The 19187-nt window shown below is 48.4% G+C and overlaps 2 protein-coding genes across 4 annotated transcripts in view; one reads left to right on the forward strand and one right to left on the reverse strand.

Moving 5' to 3' along the window:
* Window positions 1-163: 163 nt before the first annotated feature.
* Window positions 164-2768, reverse strand: c6h11orf58 (chromosome 6 C11orf58 homolog). The gene is made up of 5 exons (XM_037451458.2): window positions 2560-2768; window positions 1692-1775; window positions 1516-1576; window positions 1250-1359; window positions 164-743 (listed from the first exon to the last, which is right to left on the reverse strand). Exons 1-5 carry the CDS (start codon window positions 2611-2613, stop codon window positions 534-536), a joined length of 519 nt encoding a protein of 172 aa, XP_037307355.2. The 5' UTR covers window positions 2614-2768; the 3' UTR covers window positions 164-533.
* A 1620-nt stretch (window positions 2769-4388) lies between these two features.
* The window catches only part of LOC119195817 (transcription factor Sox-6-like), a 28561-nt gene continuing 13762 nt past the window's right edge, over window positions 4389-19187 (forward strand). The window contains exons 1-2 of one of the 3 annotated variants that reach the window (XM_062563180.1): window positions 4389-4772; window positions 17430-17499. The gene's annotated coding sequence lies outside the window, so the exon portion shown is untranslated. The remainder of the gene's footprint in view (window positions 4773-17429; window positions 17500-19187) is intronic. The other 2 variants (XM_062563178.1, XM_062563179.1) reach the window with 2 other exon arrangements.

Below are 19187 nucleotides of genomic sequence, written 5' to 3' on the forward strand. Positions count from 1 at the left end.
ATTGATAAGGCTATTCACATGTTCCCTCCATAGAGAATTCCTCTTTGTGACGAGGGCAGCGCTTGGTTAAATGCATTCTGTGTCCTCGTTATGGATCCATGAGGCAAACGCAGTGCTACATAGAAGCAACGGAGGTTAAAGGGCTAAGAACAGCAGACAGTGATGCCGACACTTTTCCTTTTATTGGTTTTCAAACAAGAATTCACTAAATGTACGACGTGTACACCAATCAGGCCGCGTGGCGAGCGATCCCGTTCCTCCAACGCCATCCGTGGAAAATGCAGCGACTGTTAAAATGTTCAAAAGAAATAAAAATGGGACTATTTGCCACCTCGGCTTCACGGACCACCACCCAACCCAAACGCAGCCTTTTCTGGTTTGGGGATTTCTCCTCCAGACGCGCTGCAGGCTGCAGGACGCGGCCCGGCGCCGAGCGCCTGAGCCGAGAAGCAGCGACTGGCGGCCGGACGCCTACAGTGAAACAAACGTCACAATGTACAAAGATTACAAAAACTAGTTCCTCCCCCGCAGCCCTACGCCGACGCCCCGCAGGCCGCCTCGTCGCCGTCTTTGCGCTCCTCTTCGTCGCTGCCGTCTGAGGACGTCTGGTTCTGTGGGTCCGACTCGCTGCCGTCGCTCGGGCTTTCTGCCGGTTTATCTTCGCCGACGGACTTCTCTGGCTCCGTTTCTTTGAACTGACCGTCCACTAGCGGGGGGGGCAACGAGTCTCGCTCCGGGGACGGCTGGGGGGAAGAGGACAAAATAGATATGTATTTAAAATGGTTTATACTTATTGTTTTACTTCTGAGCCTGGAGCTGAAGAACAACTCGTTGCTTTGAGGAAGTTATCCGGATGGATTCCCCTTCCTAAACAATCCTAAACTACCTTCTATTTCATCTCCTCAAATGGTTCTGCTGTCTTTCTGTAGAAAGAAAAACGTACCACATAAAATGACCTATACCATACTCTACTGGAATTCTAACGTCATTTCTAGTGATACAACATAGTAGCAGCTTAACGTTGTAAGGAGGCACAAAGAGTTAGTTTGCAATCAATTGGGAGGAAATGATGTATGAAGGTGTGTAAAAAAGTGGCTAGTGACGGAGTGGATTAAACTATAAGACGTGTGGACGGACATTGTTTCACTAGAAAACAGTAAAAGTGAGCTTTCTGAGTGATTAACATTCAGCAGAGGGAGGTCTGTGGTACATCGTTTAAAAACCTGTCTGCACCCCCCCCCCCCCTCACCTCGCTGAAACCGAGGCCGCAGTGTCTCCTGTTGCGGCCCGAGAGCTTCCCATCCATGCTCTGCTGGTACTGCATCTCCAGCTGATCGTTCATCTGCTGATCTTCCCGCCCTGCAGAGGAGACACCAGTCACAGCAGGCACACCCAGCCAGTGCAGGCCTATCCATGCGCGGATAGATCTGTGCGGCGGACGTGTGGTGGGGGACGCCGGGTTAATCGCAGTACAGTGTGTGGCATTTCTAACAAAGGCGAGATAAGGAGGCCTACCACTGCGGAAGTGAGACGTCGACTTGTGGTCGCCGATGACGAGGCGTCCTGTGGGTTCTTTCTGGAGAAAAAAAACGGAAAAACAACGACATCTGAAAACACACATCAACGTGCATTTATCTTTTTAAGCGGCTGAAATACTGAAAGCGCGGTGACCCGAAACGCACAAAGCGAACCTTGCCGGCGCCCATTAGACGTAGAAACTTCTGCTTCCTTTCGTTGCTTCCCAGATCGGCTGCGGCCCACTGGGTGGACCCGTCCTGCCGGGACAAAACATCACGTTGGCTCATCCGCTCAACACATAGTGCTCACTTGATCAGATCATTTAGAGCTACGGGTGAGGGGCTCCTTTGCAGGATTCTGTCCACGTGAGGTAGGTTCCACGTTTCTCCTTCAGCAGTACGTCACCTTTTCAATGAGTGAGTGTCAGCTGCGCAGGGTTATGATGTTTAAACTTTAAAAAAATAAAAATGTAATCAACGACCACATCTCACGTGATCCATTGGAGTTATGTCTTGTGAGAGAAAAGTTATGCAGGTGTTTAGTTTGAAAATATTTAGGTGATTCACGCACCGGTGAGCCCTCTGCTGCAAGGGGTTTCTATTCTGTAGTTCAATCTGAGGCTTAAAGCTGGATGCTTTTCAAAATGTAAAGGTGTACTAAATCGGATTGATTCGGTGTTTTTTCTGTGATTTGTGGCCATGCAATCGAGAATATATCCTCATTGGTTCTTAGAGCAAAACGAGGCTGTCATTGAAGGGCAAAACACCTCCAGTCAGAAACTACTAAATGTAACGTTAATAAATTCACCCGAGCCTTAATGTGCGAACGACTCGTTGTAATACACCGCCGGGTGACCAGATATGTGCAATGTAGTTTTAACCGTAAAAGACGATTAAACTGCAGACAAAAACGTGTTCAGATTCCACGATTAATGCGCTGGAAGAATTGCGTTAGCAAAGATGCTAACTAAATGCTAGCTGTATCTGAGGGTGCAATAACTGTCATTTACGAGTTCAAGTCAGTTTTTATCATTTTACTCACGTCATCCGGAGACACTGGTCGTTTCGTCCCATGCCTGTTCTCTGGAAAACTCATTGTGAACAAAATGTTTCGTAAAAATGTCAATGAAATGTGATACCACCTAGCAAAGGCTAGCTGGATGTGTCAACAACCCTGCGTGTCGCAACTTCCGGTTGCGTCTTCTTCTACGGTTGTCCTTCCGTCGGTTAGCTAAACACTCTGCTGCCACCTACATGTGGCCCGTGTTACACCCTCTTAAAACACACAACTGTTCATTAAATTCACTGAAAGAAAACAATTTAAAAAAAAAACCTTAGCCACACTAACACTGTCGTATTCCACATTAAATTATACGTTTATATTATACTTTTATATGTTTATATATTATATTTTGATCCGAAGCATCAAATGTGAAATAAAGTCTACAGGCACAAACAACAAAAAAATACAGATATATTTTAAAACGTACATCTTGCTATGCGTAACTAAATAGTTGTTCCACTAGTTACTCCCTGACCCTAAACCTTCAGAATGAATTAGTCAATTAACGCAATGAAATTCTTCATTTGGCTAATGTTTGAATGTCCTTGTAAATGTCAAGAGGGATTCTGAAAGGGACTAAAAGAAAGTTAATCACATGTGTGATTTAAAAACACAATGAAAAATCGTTTTCGTAATATTTTTTTAATGAAACAAAATGAATTCTCAACCGCTATTCAGCCTGCAAATTCTCGCTACAAAATAACTATGATTAATTAATTGAGGCTAATTAATTGTTAGGAAACACATGTCTCGGATATTTACTGATAGAGTAGGAGAGCAAGCAAAGGCAAAGTTATTTATCTAGCCTTGCACATTTCATACTCGGAGGCCACCCAAGGTGCTTTACAGAATGACGGCTTTAAGATAAAGAATTACAAATACAAGCACAAAATAAAATATTACAAAGGGAAAGGGAAATAGAAAAAGACGGCTACATAAAATCCCAATTTCAGTAAAAAAAAACATGCTGTTCCCATTTCAATTCCCTCCCAAAGCTGTCCCTTTGTTAAGGGTGTAAAATGAACCCCCTGCAGGACGCTGCATCAGAGCCGCCAGAAGGGGGCGTCAGAGAGCCCGCGGACCCCCTCTGACGGGCCGCAATAAGTCATCCGAACAGAAAACGATGCGTTCCGGGGTGCTCCCCCCCGTTTAATTAAATTAACACGTCTTGTAAAAAAAAGTGTTAGTGTTGAAGTTTCCTTCATTTTATTATTTTCAATAACCTGTATTTTTGTTTCTGTTGAAATGAAGAATAATCAAACTTCGGCGACTTTGCAACTCATCAGTTTTGCTTCAGAAAAGACAAATTCAACCCCCAAACACACTGTTTTTATTATGATATTCAACGTTCCCTTTGAACACAGAGACAACTTACTTTAACTGCTCAAAAAGACGCAATTTGTATATTAACACAAACGATCAATACGTGTTAGTGTGTGTTTCAATATGGTGATTTCTGACGAGTTTATAAGGGAAAACATGTGGCCACTATTAAACAATTAAGCAATAAAAGCATAGGGACTTGTATTAAAAGTGTTTGCCAAGAGCAGGTGAACAAGGATAAATATAAGGATATATATATATATATATATATATATATATATATATATATATATATATATATATGGTATGCCCATGGGCACTTGGAGGCAACATGTAGGTAGAAAGAGAGAGTAAGTGTGTGTCTGTCTGTGAGAGAGAGAGAGAGAGAGACACACACAGAGAGAGAGAGAGAGACACACACAGAGAGAGAGAGAGAGAGAGAGAGAGACACAGAGAGGAGGGGTTATCCCGCCTCTGCCTCTTTACCCGACACTGCCCCGCACTCTCACTTAACCTCCACACAGTGCCGGACGGGAACCAAAACTAAAAGTAGTTTTTTTTATTTTGAAGTAGACCCCCCCCCTCCCCCCATCGTGCTCGCTATCACCCCTGACGACGACGCCGACGCCTTTTATTCGACTTTCAGCGCAAACAGAGGAGTTTACCCAAGTACCCGCGGCCGCTCCAGCGATGGTGACTTTACGCACGGGATCTGAAGGCTGCTCCAACTGACCGCTCTTGTTTTTCTCCTCCTCGCTGAGACTCTTCTTCATCGCCTGCAACGACCTCCGAGTTTGTGTGTTTGTTTTTTTGTTTTTTGTTTTTTGTGCCGGAAAACAACGCAGCGAAGGCCGAGTCAGTGAACGCAGGTAAGAGGCGTCCTGTTGCATCGCCGCCCGGTGCACGCGCGTCCTGTCGGGCTGCGCGTGTTTGTGGAAGTCGGTGCGCACTTGGGTTATCTCTGCAGCACAACAAGCTGCGATGACAGTGGAGGATTCCGGGGGGGGGGGGGGGGGGGGGCATTGTGTCTTTGAACCTGCGGGTTGCACCGCGATTAGGCTCCGCTGGACCCCACGTGACCGCGAGCACTAACTCAACGGACGACTTTTCACTTGAGTTGTTTGTTTAGAAAAGAAAAGAAAAAGTAAAAATAATTGTGTGTGGTAATTTATGCATCTTTTAACCCCAAAACTAAATTCGCGATAAAATAAAGAATTTAAAAAAAGAATTGGCACTAGTAAATTGTAATTTGTGTTTATTATTAGTTGTAATCAAAGACACACGTGCAGATGATGAGATAAATCAGTTATTCCACCTTTAAGTTGATATCCAAAATGAAGCTAATAATAATCACACCAAAAGCGCCTGGTTGGGATTTTGACCCACTTTCATCCTCCGAGACTCATTTTGGGGCTGACGAGGTGCTAAAATAAATGTGTTAAAAAGGTGTAACATAAAATCAGTGCTCCTGCAATCCACAACGAGCAGAAAAGTGACTTACGAACGCGTGCTGATAAAGATGCATTTCAATCTTATTCCTTTAAAAATAAAGGTGTTAGCTGTGTATTTCCAAAATAAATACACTCTTTTAATTCAACAGCTAAACTATATAGTGCTTGAAAAGGCACCTCGGTTTAAGCTCATGCATTACATTACATTACATGTCATTTCGCTGCCGCTTTTATCCAAAGCGACTTACAATAAGTGAATTTCAAGAGATACAAATTCAGAAGAACAAGTAACAAGAAAGTACAATTTTCGTCAAATAAGCAGTTTGAAAACGGAGCGGAAGACGTGAAGTCTCTCTGCGGTCCTGATGTCACCAGAGAGCTCCTTTACCAACAGAACTGGTTCACGCGGCTCCGTTCCTTCACAAAATAATTCTACGGGCTTAGAACCTATGGAGAGACATTCAGCAAAAGTCTCTGAAGGAACATGCAATAAAAAAAAGCTCTTTAAAAAGCTGCGACTTTATTTTCCAAGCACTTTAAACAAGTTGTCATCCCACGAGCCCCGCTGGGGTCTCTGGGAGGACACCTCCTGTGGTGTCTTCTGTCTCCTCGGACAGGCGCATGTTTGATTTAACACGCGCTGCTTTGTACTGGAGTGAAACAGAGACAGGGGGACAAATAATGGAGACAAAACGCGCACTGTCTTTGGGGCCCAAAGTTAACTTTCCCTCCTGAGGTCACGGCGCCTGACCTCAGGCCAATGCGTGAGTCATAAATACAAATAAACTGGGAACCATAAAACGGACACATCGGGGGACAAAACGAGGGGGGGGGGGGCATTGGGACGGTGTCCCAGCGCGGGGACGGAGGTGAATTGAGGGGAAAAAAAGGAATGTGCACGTTTTCTTTTCCTTTACGATGTCAAAGTTGATCGTCGCAGCTTTGCACCGCGCGTCTCAACTCTGGCGCTAAAATGCGTCAGTTTCACTTGGGACTTCAAGAGTGACGTGCGTGCACACAGTTACATCATGGTCGCGTGAACGTGAGCCGTGCACGCGGGTACAGTTTTAGACCCTTTTTTTTATTTTGGAGGTGGGGGGGGGGGGGCAATGCGCATGGGACAGAGGGTACGGGAGGACAAGGCGCGCGCCGACGGGCCTGCAGGCGGCCGATAGGGCCACTTTCAGGGTGTTCCCCGCACCCAGAGCCCGCTACACCTCTCCGATAAGCCGCTGCTCGCCTGCAGATAAGCAGCTTTCAGAGAAAACGCAGTGGCCGAGACACGAAACGAGCCCGGAGCCCCGCTGCGGAGGAACACCATTGTTTCCTCTGATTTGTGAAGCGACTTCATTTGGGAGTTGAGCGCTATTTCCGCTTTAATAGTTTTTTTTTGTTTTTGTTTGTTTTGTTTGCGCGTGAAATCTCTCCCGTGTTCAGTTAGAAGTGGACCGATCCTCCGTTTCGGACGCCGCGGCCCCCGCGCGCGCTCAATCACAATCTCCAACAAGTTGTTTAAATTGTTTGGACTGCTGCGGGACAATTTATAGGCTCCCCCCTCCTCCCCCTATCTCCCCCTCTCTTGTAAGTGAGAGTGTCTGAAAACAATCCGAGCGGGGGGGGGGGGGGGGGTCTCCGAAGTTGATCTCCAGTGGCATTTTGTTTTGAGCAGGTGCTGCGGGCTGAAGCTCCCTCATAAGGTAAAGTGGCATTAGAGCGTCCAAATGGCACACTTATATTTAGGCTGCCAGTTCAGCACAGTGTGCCGGGTCGCGCGCTCTGCGCTGTCTGCTGACGGGGACGCGCAGCCTTTTTTTCTTTTCTTTTTTTTTCTTTCTTCTTCTTGTGTGAAAATCCGCGCTGACAACAGGCGGCGGGCCCCTGTGTGGTCCGTCGGGGGGCCCCCGTCAGCAACATGGGATCTGTGGGATATTTGGAGCCGTGCGTAAAAGGCCCCTTATTACTGGAGTTAAGTCATCTTAAAAAGTCACGTTTTAAGTAATGAAACCAAACCTCGATGTAATAATGATTACAGATTCGGTCTGTCAAATGATTCATTTAAGAGAAGGAATTTGTTTTCTCTTTTTAATTTTTTTTTTCTTTTAACAATATTTAAATTTTTTCAAATGATGAAAATATCAGCATCTCGCTTTTTTTGGGGGCCCCGAAGCCTCAGAATCCGCAGAAACACTTTCCAAACCAACCTCCTTTTACAATCCCCGCTATGAAAAAAATCCCCAAGAAACATTCACTAAAAAATCTCCCTGCAACTGTAATATTTGAGCTCTGAGAATGCACACGTTTAGCGTAATGCAAGGCCGGCTCCGGGATATAACTGTCACACTCGGAACGTTGTTCTGATACGTCGCATACTCCTTTGATTCCGAGAGGCCTGTTTTCCCTCCTCGGGTGTCAGAGAGACGGGACGGAAGCCGCTTCGGAGGGACTGAGAAGGGAGCGATGTGACGGCTGAGCGAAAGGGGGGGGGAGGGGGGGGATGCAGGGAGCGACTGAGCAGAGGAGCTGGAGGAGGCTCTCGAATTTTGAGATTGCATCAGTGAGATTGCATCATTTATTCACACGTCAGCCCCAAGAGAAACAATCGTCCCGTTTTAACCCCTCCGGGCCACGCGTTTTATTCTCTTTCCTTCCTCTCCCTTCCGCCTCAGTTTATTTTTCAAAGACGTCAATCACCTTCATCGGGAAAAAAACTAACAAAAAAAAACGCCGCTGGCCGACCCGTTTTTTTCGGGGGCCCTTCGATGAAAAAAAACAACAACCCCTACCACACGTGTTGTGCAAAGACAAATGAAGCATTTGGGCCTGCATACGTCTCCCCGGGTCCTGGGGGGGGGGGGGGGGGCACTGTCCTCGGCCCGACGCTAACACCCAGATTGCACCGTTGATGCCGGAGGAGAAAGGTTGAGGCCCCCAGAGAAGCAGCGTGCTGGCATGCGCTCCTAAGTGTCTAAAACCACAACGCCAGCTTAGTGCGTGTGTGTGTGTGTTTCCCGTTACTGTGTGCGCGTGTTCACAGCGTGTGTGTGTGTCCCTCCGTGTGCATTTCTGTATCTAAGCATACGTGTCCTCAGGATTAATGCATGTCTCGCATGTCCCTGTTCGGCTGCACGCGCATGTGTGTGTGTTCTTGACTGTGTGTGTGTGTGTGTGTGTGTCCTGCTGGGTGGGCGTACTGCTCCGTGATTCCCTTCCTCGGTTCTCCACCAGCGCATGACCTTGCACCCCCCCCCCCCCCGCTTACAGCAGAGAGTAACGGGGGGCTCATTCTCCTCCTCCCTCAATGCTCGGGGGAACCGGCCCTCCAGCACCTGCTCCTCGCCATCCAATTTCCAAACGAGAGCTTACCTGCCAGCTCTGAGTGACACAGTTCCCTCTACCCCCCCCCCCCTCCCCCCCTTCCATCTCAGCGTAACGTGTAAGGAGGACGTCTTTGTTCGCGTGTCCTTGTCCACGTCTGGCAGCAGTTGTGAGTCCCACAGAGCAGCAAGAGTTCAAGAAGTTTACCCTCCTCCTCCTCCTCTGCCTTTTTTACCCCCGCCCCCCCCCCCCCCTCATGACTCATTTCTTCAGGCATCAGGGTGTGTGTCACAACAAAGGCTATTATGTACCTGCAGAGGGATTGAGTAAGATTTATAGATGTGTGGTTTACATAAGAGCCTTTGACTGTCGCAGTGTTAGTCGTCACAAAGCCTCGGGAGAGAATAACAAGGGGCGGATTAAACTCACTCTTAACGCCTTCCATCAGGGGGGGGGGGGGGGGGGGGGGCGCCGCCGCCAGCGTTGCTGCTGCTCTTCTTCTCGCGTGGAAAAAGAGTCGCACTGAGCAGAGCTGCCGATTCCCCTCTCAAGCACTGCAGTGCATCCTGGGAAGCGGTCCCACTGAACGCGGCGTCGCAGTCTTCGGGTATTCGAAGGTCTTGGAGAAACGCTTTGAGGTGGATCCGACCCCGCTGACCCCGCTGACCTGCCTCAAGCACACGTCCCCTTTTCAGAGTGGGACACTAAAAGGGAGGGAAGCGTGTGGGTTTCGATTAATCTCCCCAAAATATGCTCCAATTAAGGTTTCCTTTCCACCGGAGTGTTGCGGAACGAGGAATAAAGGTTCTTTATGAAATGGAAACCCATCAGACAGGAGTTCAGGCCGCTTTTTCCACATTTTCCAAACAGTTAAAACAGGTATTTTGTTTCCAAAGTGAAACATCCAAACACAAAAACACAACATCCAGTTTAACTTGTCCACAGAAACCTTGAGTAAAGCTTTTATGGTTAAAATAAAGGTAGAAATGTGGTTCTCTCCATCTGAACGCTGAAGGTCCACCTTTCTTGTTCTTCTCCAAAAGAAACTCTTCAGATTCTCTGATGTTGCCACCAGCAGTTGTTATTCATTGCCGCTCGGTCATGGAAACCTCATCATTCTGACTTTATTGTTTCACTAAAGAGGCCGAAATTATCCTAAAAAGACATAATTCAGACGGTGTTTTCTCGGTCCGCACTTGACGGCCCACTAAAGCTCCGCCAGGAGCAGCAGCCAGAAACAGAATGTTCTGGAAAAATGTCCAGCCCAGTTGATTCTGTGCTAATTCATGAGCGCGGAATACGCAAAATACCAGATGAAAGTGTTGTGGTCACTTCTTTCCCCTTTTGTCTCAGACTGCAGACCTTCTGTGCGTCTCAAACTGAGGGGGGGGGGGGGGGGCGCTTTGGCGGTCGCTGATGGTTTTACAGAAAAAAGAAGGAAATGACTTGCGAGCACGTCTGCTTTCCCCCCCCCCCCCGTCTCCGCTTCCAGTCTGCCTTCAAACGGAGACGTGTTGGTCTCCACTCGACCTCAAAGGTTTCATTAGTGAAGGTTTTTTCTGCTCTTGTTGTTCTTAGAACAAACCTTGTGTTCATCTGGTGCCACCAGCAGCATCTCCTGCTCTGTGTGGTGGTGTTTTTTTTTTGTTTTTTTTTAGAAGCAGGGTGCGGCTTCTAAAGTTTTTAGAAGTAGAATTGTGTTTGAAGATGCATTTACTCATCTCTCATTTACACATCCGCAACTTCCTGTGTGAGCTTCCACCAGAGGTCTGTCTGCTCAAGAAGAGGAGAGAAAAAAAAGAAAAAAGAAAAGAAGTGGAAGGGAATGTTTGTGGCCACCTGTTCTGTTCCCAAGCGCTAAATAAACACGCATTTCATGACACACGCTGCTTGCTTTCTTAGCTCCAAATATACACAAGGGGTGTTTACTTTGCTTCCTGATGTACATTACATGACTCATTTGATAACCGGCCTGATACCGCTGCATTGTGTAAACAACGTCCAACGTAATTATTCCAAGTGGTCGGAAGATATCGAATCCCTGATAAGTAAAATTATTCTGCAAAAAAAAAAAACCCACTGTCGTAGAGAGAAATATGTAAGCGTGGGCTGAAATGTAATCTAAAAGGGTCACTGCATACATTAAGTGGAATCTACGGGGTCCTGTGAGGGACAGACACCCAAGAGCTGACCTCGCAAAAAAACAATATCCCCTAATTAAAAAAATCAAGAGAAATGTTCACCGTAGATTGAATTCATATCAAAGTTAAATGCAACAATCTGGTCCAAATAAGAGCAAAATTAGGAGAAAAGGATGCATGAGACGGTTGCATTGTTGTTACAGTTTGGTTCCGCCCCCCCCCCCCCCCCCCCCATCTGCAGCAGCGTCACCGGCATCTAAAAGCAGGCCGGCTAACCTTCACTTAAACACTCGTAGTGGTTTGGAGTAATGGGGCGTGGCAGCAGGGGTTTCGGGAGGGGGGGGTGGGTGGTGCGAGGCCTCCCAAATGACCCTGCGGTAAAGAAGCGCGGGGGCCAAGGCGGCGTGGTCCCGAAAAGCCCAGTTCCAATTGGTCCTCGTCCAGCTCGTCCGCGCAGGGCGGGGCCATGGTTTCTAGGCCATAAAGAAGCCTCTAATCGAGCCGCTGTCGTCATGAGGCGGCGGCGGGCGGTGGAGAGATAGAGGCACCAATGAAAGAGAGAGAGAGAGAGACGAGGATCTACTTTCTGGCTCAGAATAGAAAGGCGCCGCTTGACGGACAGCCGTCCGAGAGCGGCGAGACGCAAACATGAACTTCTGGAACTTCTTCCTAAAAGAGAGACTCCCCGACCCCCCCCCCCCCCCCACCCCGTCTACTTCTCTCTATATGCTCTGTGCAAACTGCTGGATTAGCACAAGTGTGGCGCTGGGATGAAGCGGCGGCGGCGGCGCTGGCTCGGGTGTCCAGCTGACTGGGCTCAGACCTCAGGTTTCCGCCACGTGATCCAACACCCTCTACATGGCATGTTGGACGGCAGCGCTGTTTGCTGCCACTTGTGCCAGAGGCTTCCACACACACACACACACACACGCAACAACGAGGCGAGATGCAGCGTCAGCAGCGCTGTGCCCCCCTCCCCCCCTCGCCCCCCCTTTCAGGTGGCTAATATGAACCGTGTGCTTTCTGCATTGGAAACAACCAATCAGGTCGTTTGGCTTGGCTGGCAGCCGGTGCGTAACTTTAAAAAAAAAAAAAAAAAATGGCCACAGTCCCTCAAGTCGACGGTTCCCTGTATAGGAGGGCGGGTGGGTTTCGGGTGTGTGTGTTGGGGGGGGGAATTGCTGCCTCAGCAAGCTGTTTAGTCTCATGCTCAAGCAGCTTACACTGTGTCTCCCTGTTTAATATGGGAAACATACGTAGGGCCGGCCTGTGATGTCAATTGTTATTGCTGGAGGCCTGCTATAGGAAAAAAAAAAAAAAAAACTAATTTGCCTTTGTAAAGCACTGTAGAGAAAAGGAGCTTATGTCATAAAGACTCTATTGTGGCTTGCCGTGTGTGTGTGTGTGTGTGTTTAAGTGTCACCTACTTTGACTCACACATCGTGGATTTCACGTGTGTTTTGGTCACATTTATATAGGTTTCAGTGGACAATAGTTGGTTCATTCCTCGCGCTGAGGGACTTAAGCGTTTATGAATGAGAGCTGCTATTGTAGCGGCCATAAATGATCGCACACATTTCTCCGGGCCGCCCCCCCTGTTTTGGATTTCATGGTCTCGGCTGCTGTGCTTTTTGGAGGTTTAGATAGGAGATAACGCCGGTACTGTGTGTCCGGACCACAAATCCGACCAATGAAAAACCACTTTACATTTGAGAGAAACGAGCGAATATCGATGCTAAGACACCCTTTTTTCTCACTCAGCGTTCCCTGGATTATTTAAGCATTTTTAACAACTCCAAACGTGTGAGCAGCATCAGATGTATGTCCCTGCCCTCCAGCAGAAACAACGCAAAAAACAAGTAAATGTTTGCTTTGCGCTTGATTCTGGGAGGAGGGGGGGGGGGGATTGGTTTGGGTCTGGGACATCGGATACTTGATGCTTAATGTCTCGTATGAATATGAGTTGGAGACACGTGTGGGAGGAGATTGAACTGGAACAGTTGATGTTTATTGCTACCACTGTTGTTTTTTTTTAATGTTTCTGAACCATTCCTGAGCCCCGCCCCCCCCTTACCCCCCCCCCTTACCCCCCCCCACACACACTCGTGTTTTACGGAGCAGCAGATTTGTGCGCTGTCCTCTAAATCATTTACCTCTCTCGCAGATTGCTCCCCCGCCGGAATATCGGCCTGGCCTCCCTCGCTCCGCTTCCCCAGTGGACTCATTTACATTTATGCACGCGGCAATTAATTACAGGCTGGCCGCCGGCCTTGTAAATCAGAGCGAGCCGAGGGCCGCCTCGTTATTGCCCCTGACAGTTAAAGCCGTGTTTGGGACGCCCATGAGGGAGCGGGGGGGGGGGGGGTCGGGGGTTAGCTCTTCGGACGTCTGATGAACGCACTTTCTCGATTTCTATATTCCAGAAGGGTCATCGTCTCTCTCTCTGCAGCCTCATGCCTCCTTGTGTGCTTTTTTTGGGGGGGGGGTCTCTCATCCAAATACCCAAGAGTTTCCTTTCTATAGACCCCGGAGTCAGACAAGGCGACTTCTCACGGGTTTTTTTTTTTTTTTGGCCTTTTCATGCGAAGACGCTCCAACTTTTTTTTTTTTTTTCGGGCTCCTTTCCCCACAAGGCCCTCCTTTCTTCTCTGTCACGCAGCGATGTGTTTGTGCATACCTTACCGGCCTGACAAAAGAAGGGAGAGATCCTATTCACTCGTGCCTTTGACATTCGCCTCTTGTTTTTACAATCTTTGCAAGGCGTGCTGTTTGCACAGTGGAACAGGCTTTGTCTTGAAGACGCGGGACAATGGCGAGCGCCATAATGTAATCTCCTGAGGGTGGTGAGCAGAGGGGGCGAGGTTTAGACGTATGTGCTGGCGCTTGCCCCTACCAACCCCGCTCCCTCCCTTCTGCAGTTTGCTTTTGCAATATTTCATGTTAACAGCGACTTAGGGGAGAATACACGTTGTCACTTAAGCCTCTCTAATGTTCCCCTGGGTCTTTTGTGAGTGGAACACAAAAGCTTTTCACTCATGCAAACATCCCCTTCCCTCATTCCACCCATTAAAGGTGCTGCCCACCCACATGCGTATCTGCAGCTCTGAGCTCTTTTTTTCCTGTCTGCAACATAACCACAAAACATTTACATTGAAACACTATCGTTTTTACCCCCCCCCCCCCCGACCCACACGGTAGGGAAGTGTTTTATCAGCTTAAAGCCAAGCGCGCATGGGATCAAAGCCCTGTGCTACGCACACCCGATTCAAGCAGCCTTCTGTCCGGTCTCAGAAGGTCTGTGTGCCTCGGCCCCCCCCCCCCCCCCCCGCGGGGGCTGAAGGTGTTACGCAACGCACCGCGCGTCTGACAAGGTGAAACCACCTGCTGTCTGTCACGCCCGGTTTCGACCGCGACCTCTCTCTCTCTCTCTCACTCTCTACTCGTCTCGCCGTGTTTCGAATCGTCCCTGTAGACCTTTTTCACAAAAAAACGGGAATGCGTAATCAATCGTGGAAGTGGACTTCCTGTCAAGCGTCAACACATCGGGAGATAATGGAGTCTTCACTTCGTTCACAGATTTACCTACAATTACATTTGCTGACGTTGGAGGCAAACTCTGTCACAAAGAAATGAATAAATGGTACACATTTTTCAGTGAGGAATTTGTCCATCAGTATCAAGGTTACTCAAGTGAGAGCGATCAGGCTAACTGTTAGCTACTGAACTGTTAGCTACTGAACTGTTAGCTACTGAACTGTTAGCTACTGAACTGTTAGCTACTGAACTGTTAGCTACTGAACTGTTAGCTAACGTAGAATGACAAATCGTTAGCGTGTCCACTCAGACATTATGTATGTAGAGTATGGAGTATATAGAATGCCTTAGCAAAGCATTATAGTCTGCTTTTAATTAAGACTTGTGGTATCAAGTTGTTCCGTACGGTTGTACAAGTGAACGTCAACAGCCGCCGTTGCCCTGACCGCACACGAAGAAGATCACCACGACGATTGCGTATTTCCGCTAACAAATACGTTAAGTTGTGACAAAGGTCCATTAGCTCCTCCTTTGTCTGACACAAACCTTTGACTGATCATGCGATTGTACGGACGTGACCTTGCATCATTATTATGTTAACGAGCTACACCCCCCCCACCCCACCCCCCCCTTGCCAATAATAGATTTGAGTGATAATTTGGGGATCGGTTATGGGTCAAGTGGTCCTCCCATGAAGCATATTTAGTTTCCCGCAGTGCAGGGGAGGAAGTGGCAGCGCGCTGAGCCTCGTGTGGCGCTAAGCTCATTGAGGGAGCCTCTGTCTCATAGAGATCCATTGTTCTTACTCCGGTGCGTCCGCACAAGTGCCATTGACAGCTGCAACGCGAACCGCATTCGGGGAGGGGGGGGGGGGGGGTGCTCCGTGCGCATTTTGTTGCGTTTCAATGCATGCATTCATTGTGCAGGTGCAGGCGTTGCCTCCCGAATGCCATACAGTATACGGTATATCTCCTTGACGTGCCACATATCTCTTACCTCTCTTGTTACTGATGCCACGGCTCTGCTTTGGGCCAGTTTTTCTTGCCGCTTCCGAGTCGCTTCTGCAGCGGCAATGGTGACACGTGTCGCCTCACAGCAGCTGGGCCGCAGGGCCACAAAGGTAACTGTTGCTTCCCGCAGTTGTCAGGAGGAGCCTGGGATGGCTTATAGGCTGGTTCCTTATGTCGGCTCCACTCAGAGGTGGATGGGAATCCATGTCATGATATTTGCTAAATGGCCCCAGCAGACTCTCTCTTTTTCCCACGTTTTTGGATCTGAAATCTTTTTAGATCTTTTCTTTTTTTTTCTTCTTTTTTATTAGCACCACATTTCTGTGCTGTGACTTTATGAGTCCACTCAAAGCCAAAAGATGACACTGCTGCTAAATTATGGTTCCACCTGAGGCCTGAAAAAGAACACGTTGATATAAATGGGGAGTGATCTCACAAATCTTCATATCGGTTTTTGCAGAAATGCACGCGCCGTTTAGTGTGAGGAACCGGCGGTGTGTTACGGCACAAAAGGCTTTTGCCGAATTTGTGTGTGTGCTTGTGTGTGTGCTTGTGTGTGTGTGTGTGTGTGTTTGAGAGTGGGAGAGCATGTGCTTTTTTTTGCAGCAAATCTCCTCCACTGGGCAGCCAGCTGTCTCTCTGATTACCCAGCATCCTCCAGGTGTCAGATCTGCCATCTGCAGATGAGTGGCAGGGCGTGTGGAGAGCAGAGGAATGGAGGAGGGGGGGGGGGGGGAGAAACAAAAAAAAAAAAGACAAGGAAAAAAAACAAAAACAGAAGAGGCGAGGAAACCGAGTAACTGGTTCTGAAGACATCTGGAACGTGTTCAGACGGGTCGGCGCTCCGCTGAAAAGGTGCCTCAGAGAGTCCTCGGCTGCTTTTCGGATAATTCTGCTTCTTCTAAAAAAATTTAAAAAAAGAATGAAAGAAAGAAAGCAAGAAGTTGCAGCTTGCAGTTGCAGTGTTTACGGGGGTTATTTCACGCGGGGGCGTTTATGCCGACTATTTGTCAGCATTATTATTATCACACAAAACTCTTAGCGTGAGGAGCCTTTGAGTTGTTTTAGTCAAAATTGCTCGTAATTGTGCCCTGAGAGGGAAAAAAGAGAGAGAGATCCAAGAGAGAATCATTTGGTTGATGAATAAAATATCACCCAGTGTTTGCTTTTATTTCTTCATTGTTCTCAATTAGCCTCAAATTTGTTGTTGCGCTCTTTGTGCTGTGTGTGAACTCTTTATTTCTTTACTTAACACTCGCTCGCCTCCTCTCTCTTGATTTTCGGAGGCGGTCCCCGTTTTTGCGGAGGGCCTTTTCGAGTTGCACCGTCGGCATTTTGACCTCTTTGATGCTCTTATTTGTTTTTCGCGTGACCCCCCCGGTTTAGCGAAAAGGCCGATTGCACCGTGTGCTTTTTTTTGTGCGTGCGAAGGCTGTAATGAAACTGACCCTGATTCAGCTTCCCAAGTCAGAGTGGTCTATTTAAACCCGGAACGATTAGCTGCCCCCCCCCCCCTCCCCACAATCTCATTGGAATCAATTTTTTTGAAAAGGAAAAAAACAACAACAAAAAAAACTGGGCATCGCTAACTGCATTAAGACGAATTGACTACTTCAAAGCTCGGTACAAGAGGCGCGCTGTTTGTGGTGTGCGGCGTTGTTGGTGCAGTCAAAGACACACGGGGCCTCTTGTTGGCTCCGCCGAGGAGCCTCACACAGGGCCTCTGTTTCGGCCCTCGGCCTCCAGCACTCACTGGGCTCCAGGGGCACCGTTTAGCTCCACGTCTTCGGACTTTGTCAAAACCCTCCTTTGTTTTGCGGGACGTGGAGAATGTGGCCAGTGTCCAGTTAAAGATGCGGCCTGATGCTCCGAAGCGTCGGTTCGCCCCCAAATGACTTAAAGCTCTCGTGCCAAGCGGGCAGTTTGGGCTTTAGAGGGTGGCACAACACGATGTTCATATTCATAACAGTCAAAGTCTGCCGCTGATGCTAAACTGCCAATTACTGCTAAATGTGATTTTTAAAGACAGGTGATAATAATACGACTTCTCCCCCTTTCTTTCTGCTCTTTTACAGGTAACGTTCATGCATTTTAAAGCCATCTGCAAGTGAGAAGAGGGTGTCGGAGTTGAAGTCTCTTGTTCCTGTGAGTTTTCCCCCGATGTTACATTCCACGTCATTCCCTCCCGCTGTAACCGTGCTTCTGCTTCGGACGATTGCTCCCACAAAAACGGGCAGATAATAAGCGTTTATCGAGAACACATGATTGTAACACTTGACCGCGTCGGTGCGTGCGTGTCTGTGTGCGTGCGTGTGTTGGTCCGCGTTAACAAAACTGTAGCCTACGCCGTGCATTCCCCAACGCCAACCCCAACCCTAACGCTAACCCCAACCCCCGGCACATACAGAACGCTTTTGATTTGTCTCGCAGCGAGCGCAGACCTCCACTCCGACCGGCTCTCGGGCCTCAATGGCCCGCTTTCACTGCGCTGAAGAAAGGGGGGCTTTTAAAGACCCGCGCAGGCGTCGCTCCAGGAAGCTTTCAGCGCCGGGGGGCGGGGGGGGGGGGGGGGGGCCCTACAGTACTGCCTCTTTAATGGACTTTCTCTCTGTGAGCAATAAAGATTATATCTGGAGTCAAATAGTGCTGTAGGTAACACTAGCCCAGGTTCAAGCTGCCGGGAGAGACGTATGAAATGTACAGAGAGGGGAGAGGTTGGGAGAAAAGAGCGATCCGACCATCTGGCTAATCCCCCCCCCCCCTGTTTAAGAATACTTATTAAGGCCCTCTCTAGTGGCCCTTGAGCCGTGTCAGTGGGAGGTCAACAAGTGGCCTCGCTGCCGACTCGCTCGCACAGTGGACAGACGATAAGCTCCGTCCCGCTGGCTGGAGGAGGGCTTCGGTTTCAAAGGCTTGATTTATGGCTCGTGTAAAAATCGTGTTGTATCACAATCTGGAGTTATGGTTCCCACCCAGGGCCCTATTTGGGGGGGGGGTTAAACTGACCTGTGACAAGATATCACAGGTCGACAAAACTCTCGGGCAGCGGATCACTGATTTAGAGGAGCTGACTCAAGGCTTCAGAGGGGGATATTTTCACGATTGAAAAGCAATAATCCAGACATCACAGTAATCAATGCACGCCTCATCCGTTACTTACCTGTGGTTAAGTTTGAAGAAAGGACTTGTGGGGATTATCGGGGGAAAACCGCACCACTTAGGCCCCCTTTTAATTCCATCCAACCCCCCCGTAACTTCATCAATTCATCTTGAAAGTTGAAATCGCATTATTTCCTCTTTTAAAATGCAATTGCTTCTCCGATCTAATTACATGGCGGTGAGATGACAAGTGGACCCTCCTAACAACATTACAGTCTCCTCAGGGTGCCGACAGGAACTATGTCTGATATCTTTGGTTTTACAAGACTTCTGGGGGCCTTTCGTTGGAGTTTTTTTTGTCTCGACTGTCCTTTAAACGCTTTAATATTCTTAACCACAGCGTGGAGAACCACGTCCAGAGCTTTAGCTCCTGCCTTCACAATCATCACGGACCGCTTAAGCGCACCAATTGTGTGCTTCTCGGCGCGGCGCGATTATGGGGTGTAGGGGAATGCCAAACATTGAGGAAAAGGGGGGGGGGTCTGGGAAAAGACTGCAGCGGCTGCGCGCATCACGGCAGTCTGTGGCGCTTTGTTGTCGCGCATGGCTGCTCTAATGCCAGTCATTTGCAAAGAGTTAGAAAAGTCATCAGACAGCGAGCGGCCGGGCGGGGTAAAGCTAACGAGCTAACGAGCTAATGAGCTCACTGCGGTTACCTGTTTGGCTTCCCACCC

Source organism: Pungitius pungitius, chromosome 6, assembly GCF_949316345.1.
Source record: "Pungitius pungitius chromosome 6, fPunPun2.1, whole genome shotgun sequence".
NCBI lineage: Eukaryota > Metazoa > Chordata > Actinopteri > Perciformes > Gasterosteidae > Pungitius > Pungitius pungitius.

What these genes read in the sequence shown, in the direction of transcription:
- c6h11orf58 (XM_037451458.2), bottom strand. Translation starts at nt 2,613, where the DNA reads ATGAGTTTTCCAGAGAACAGGCATGGGACGAAACGACCAGTGTCTCCG. An exon ending in GACGTCTCACTTCCGCAGTG is followed by an intron (nt 1,360 to 1,515) that starts GTAGGCCTCCTT and finishes TCTCCTCTGCAG; the next exon opens with GGCGGGAAGATCAGCAGATG. An exon ending in GCGGCCTCGGTTTCAGCGAG is followed by an intron (nt 744 to 1,249) that starts GTGAGGGGGGGG and finishes TCTTCCCCCCAG; the next exon opens with CCGTCCCCGGAGCGAGACTC.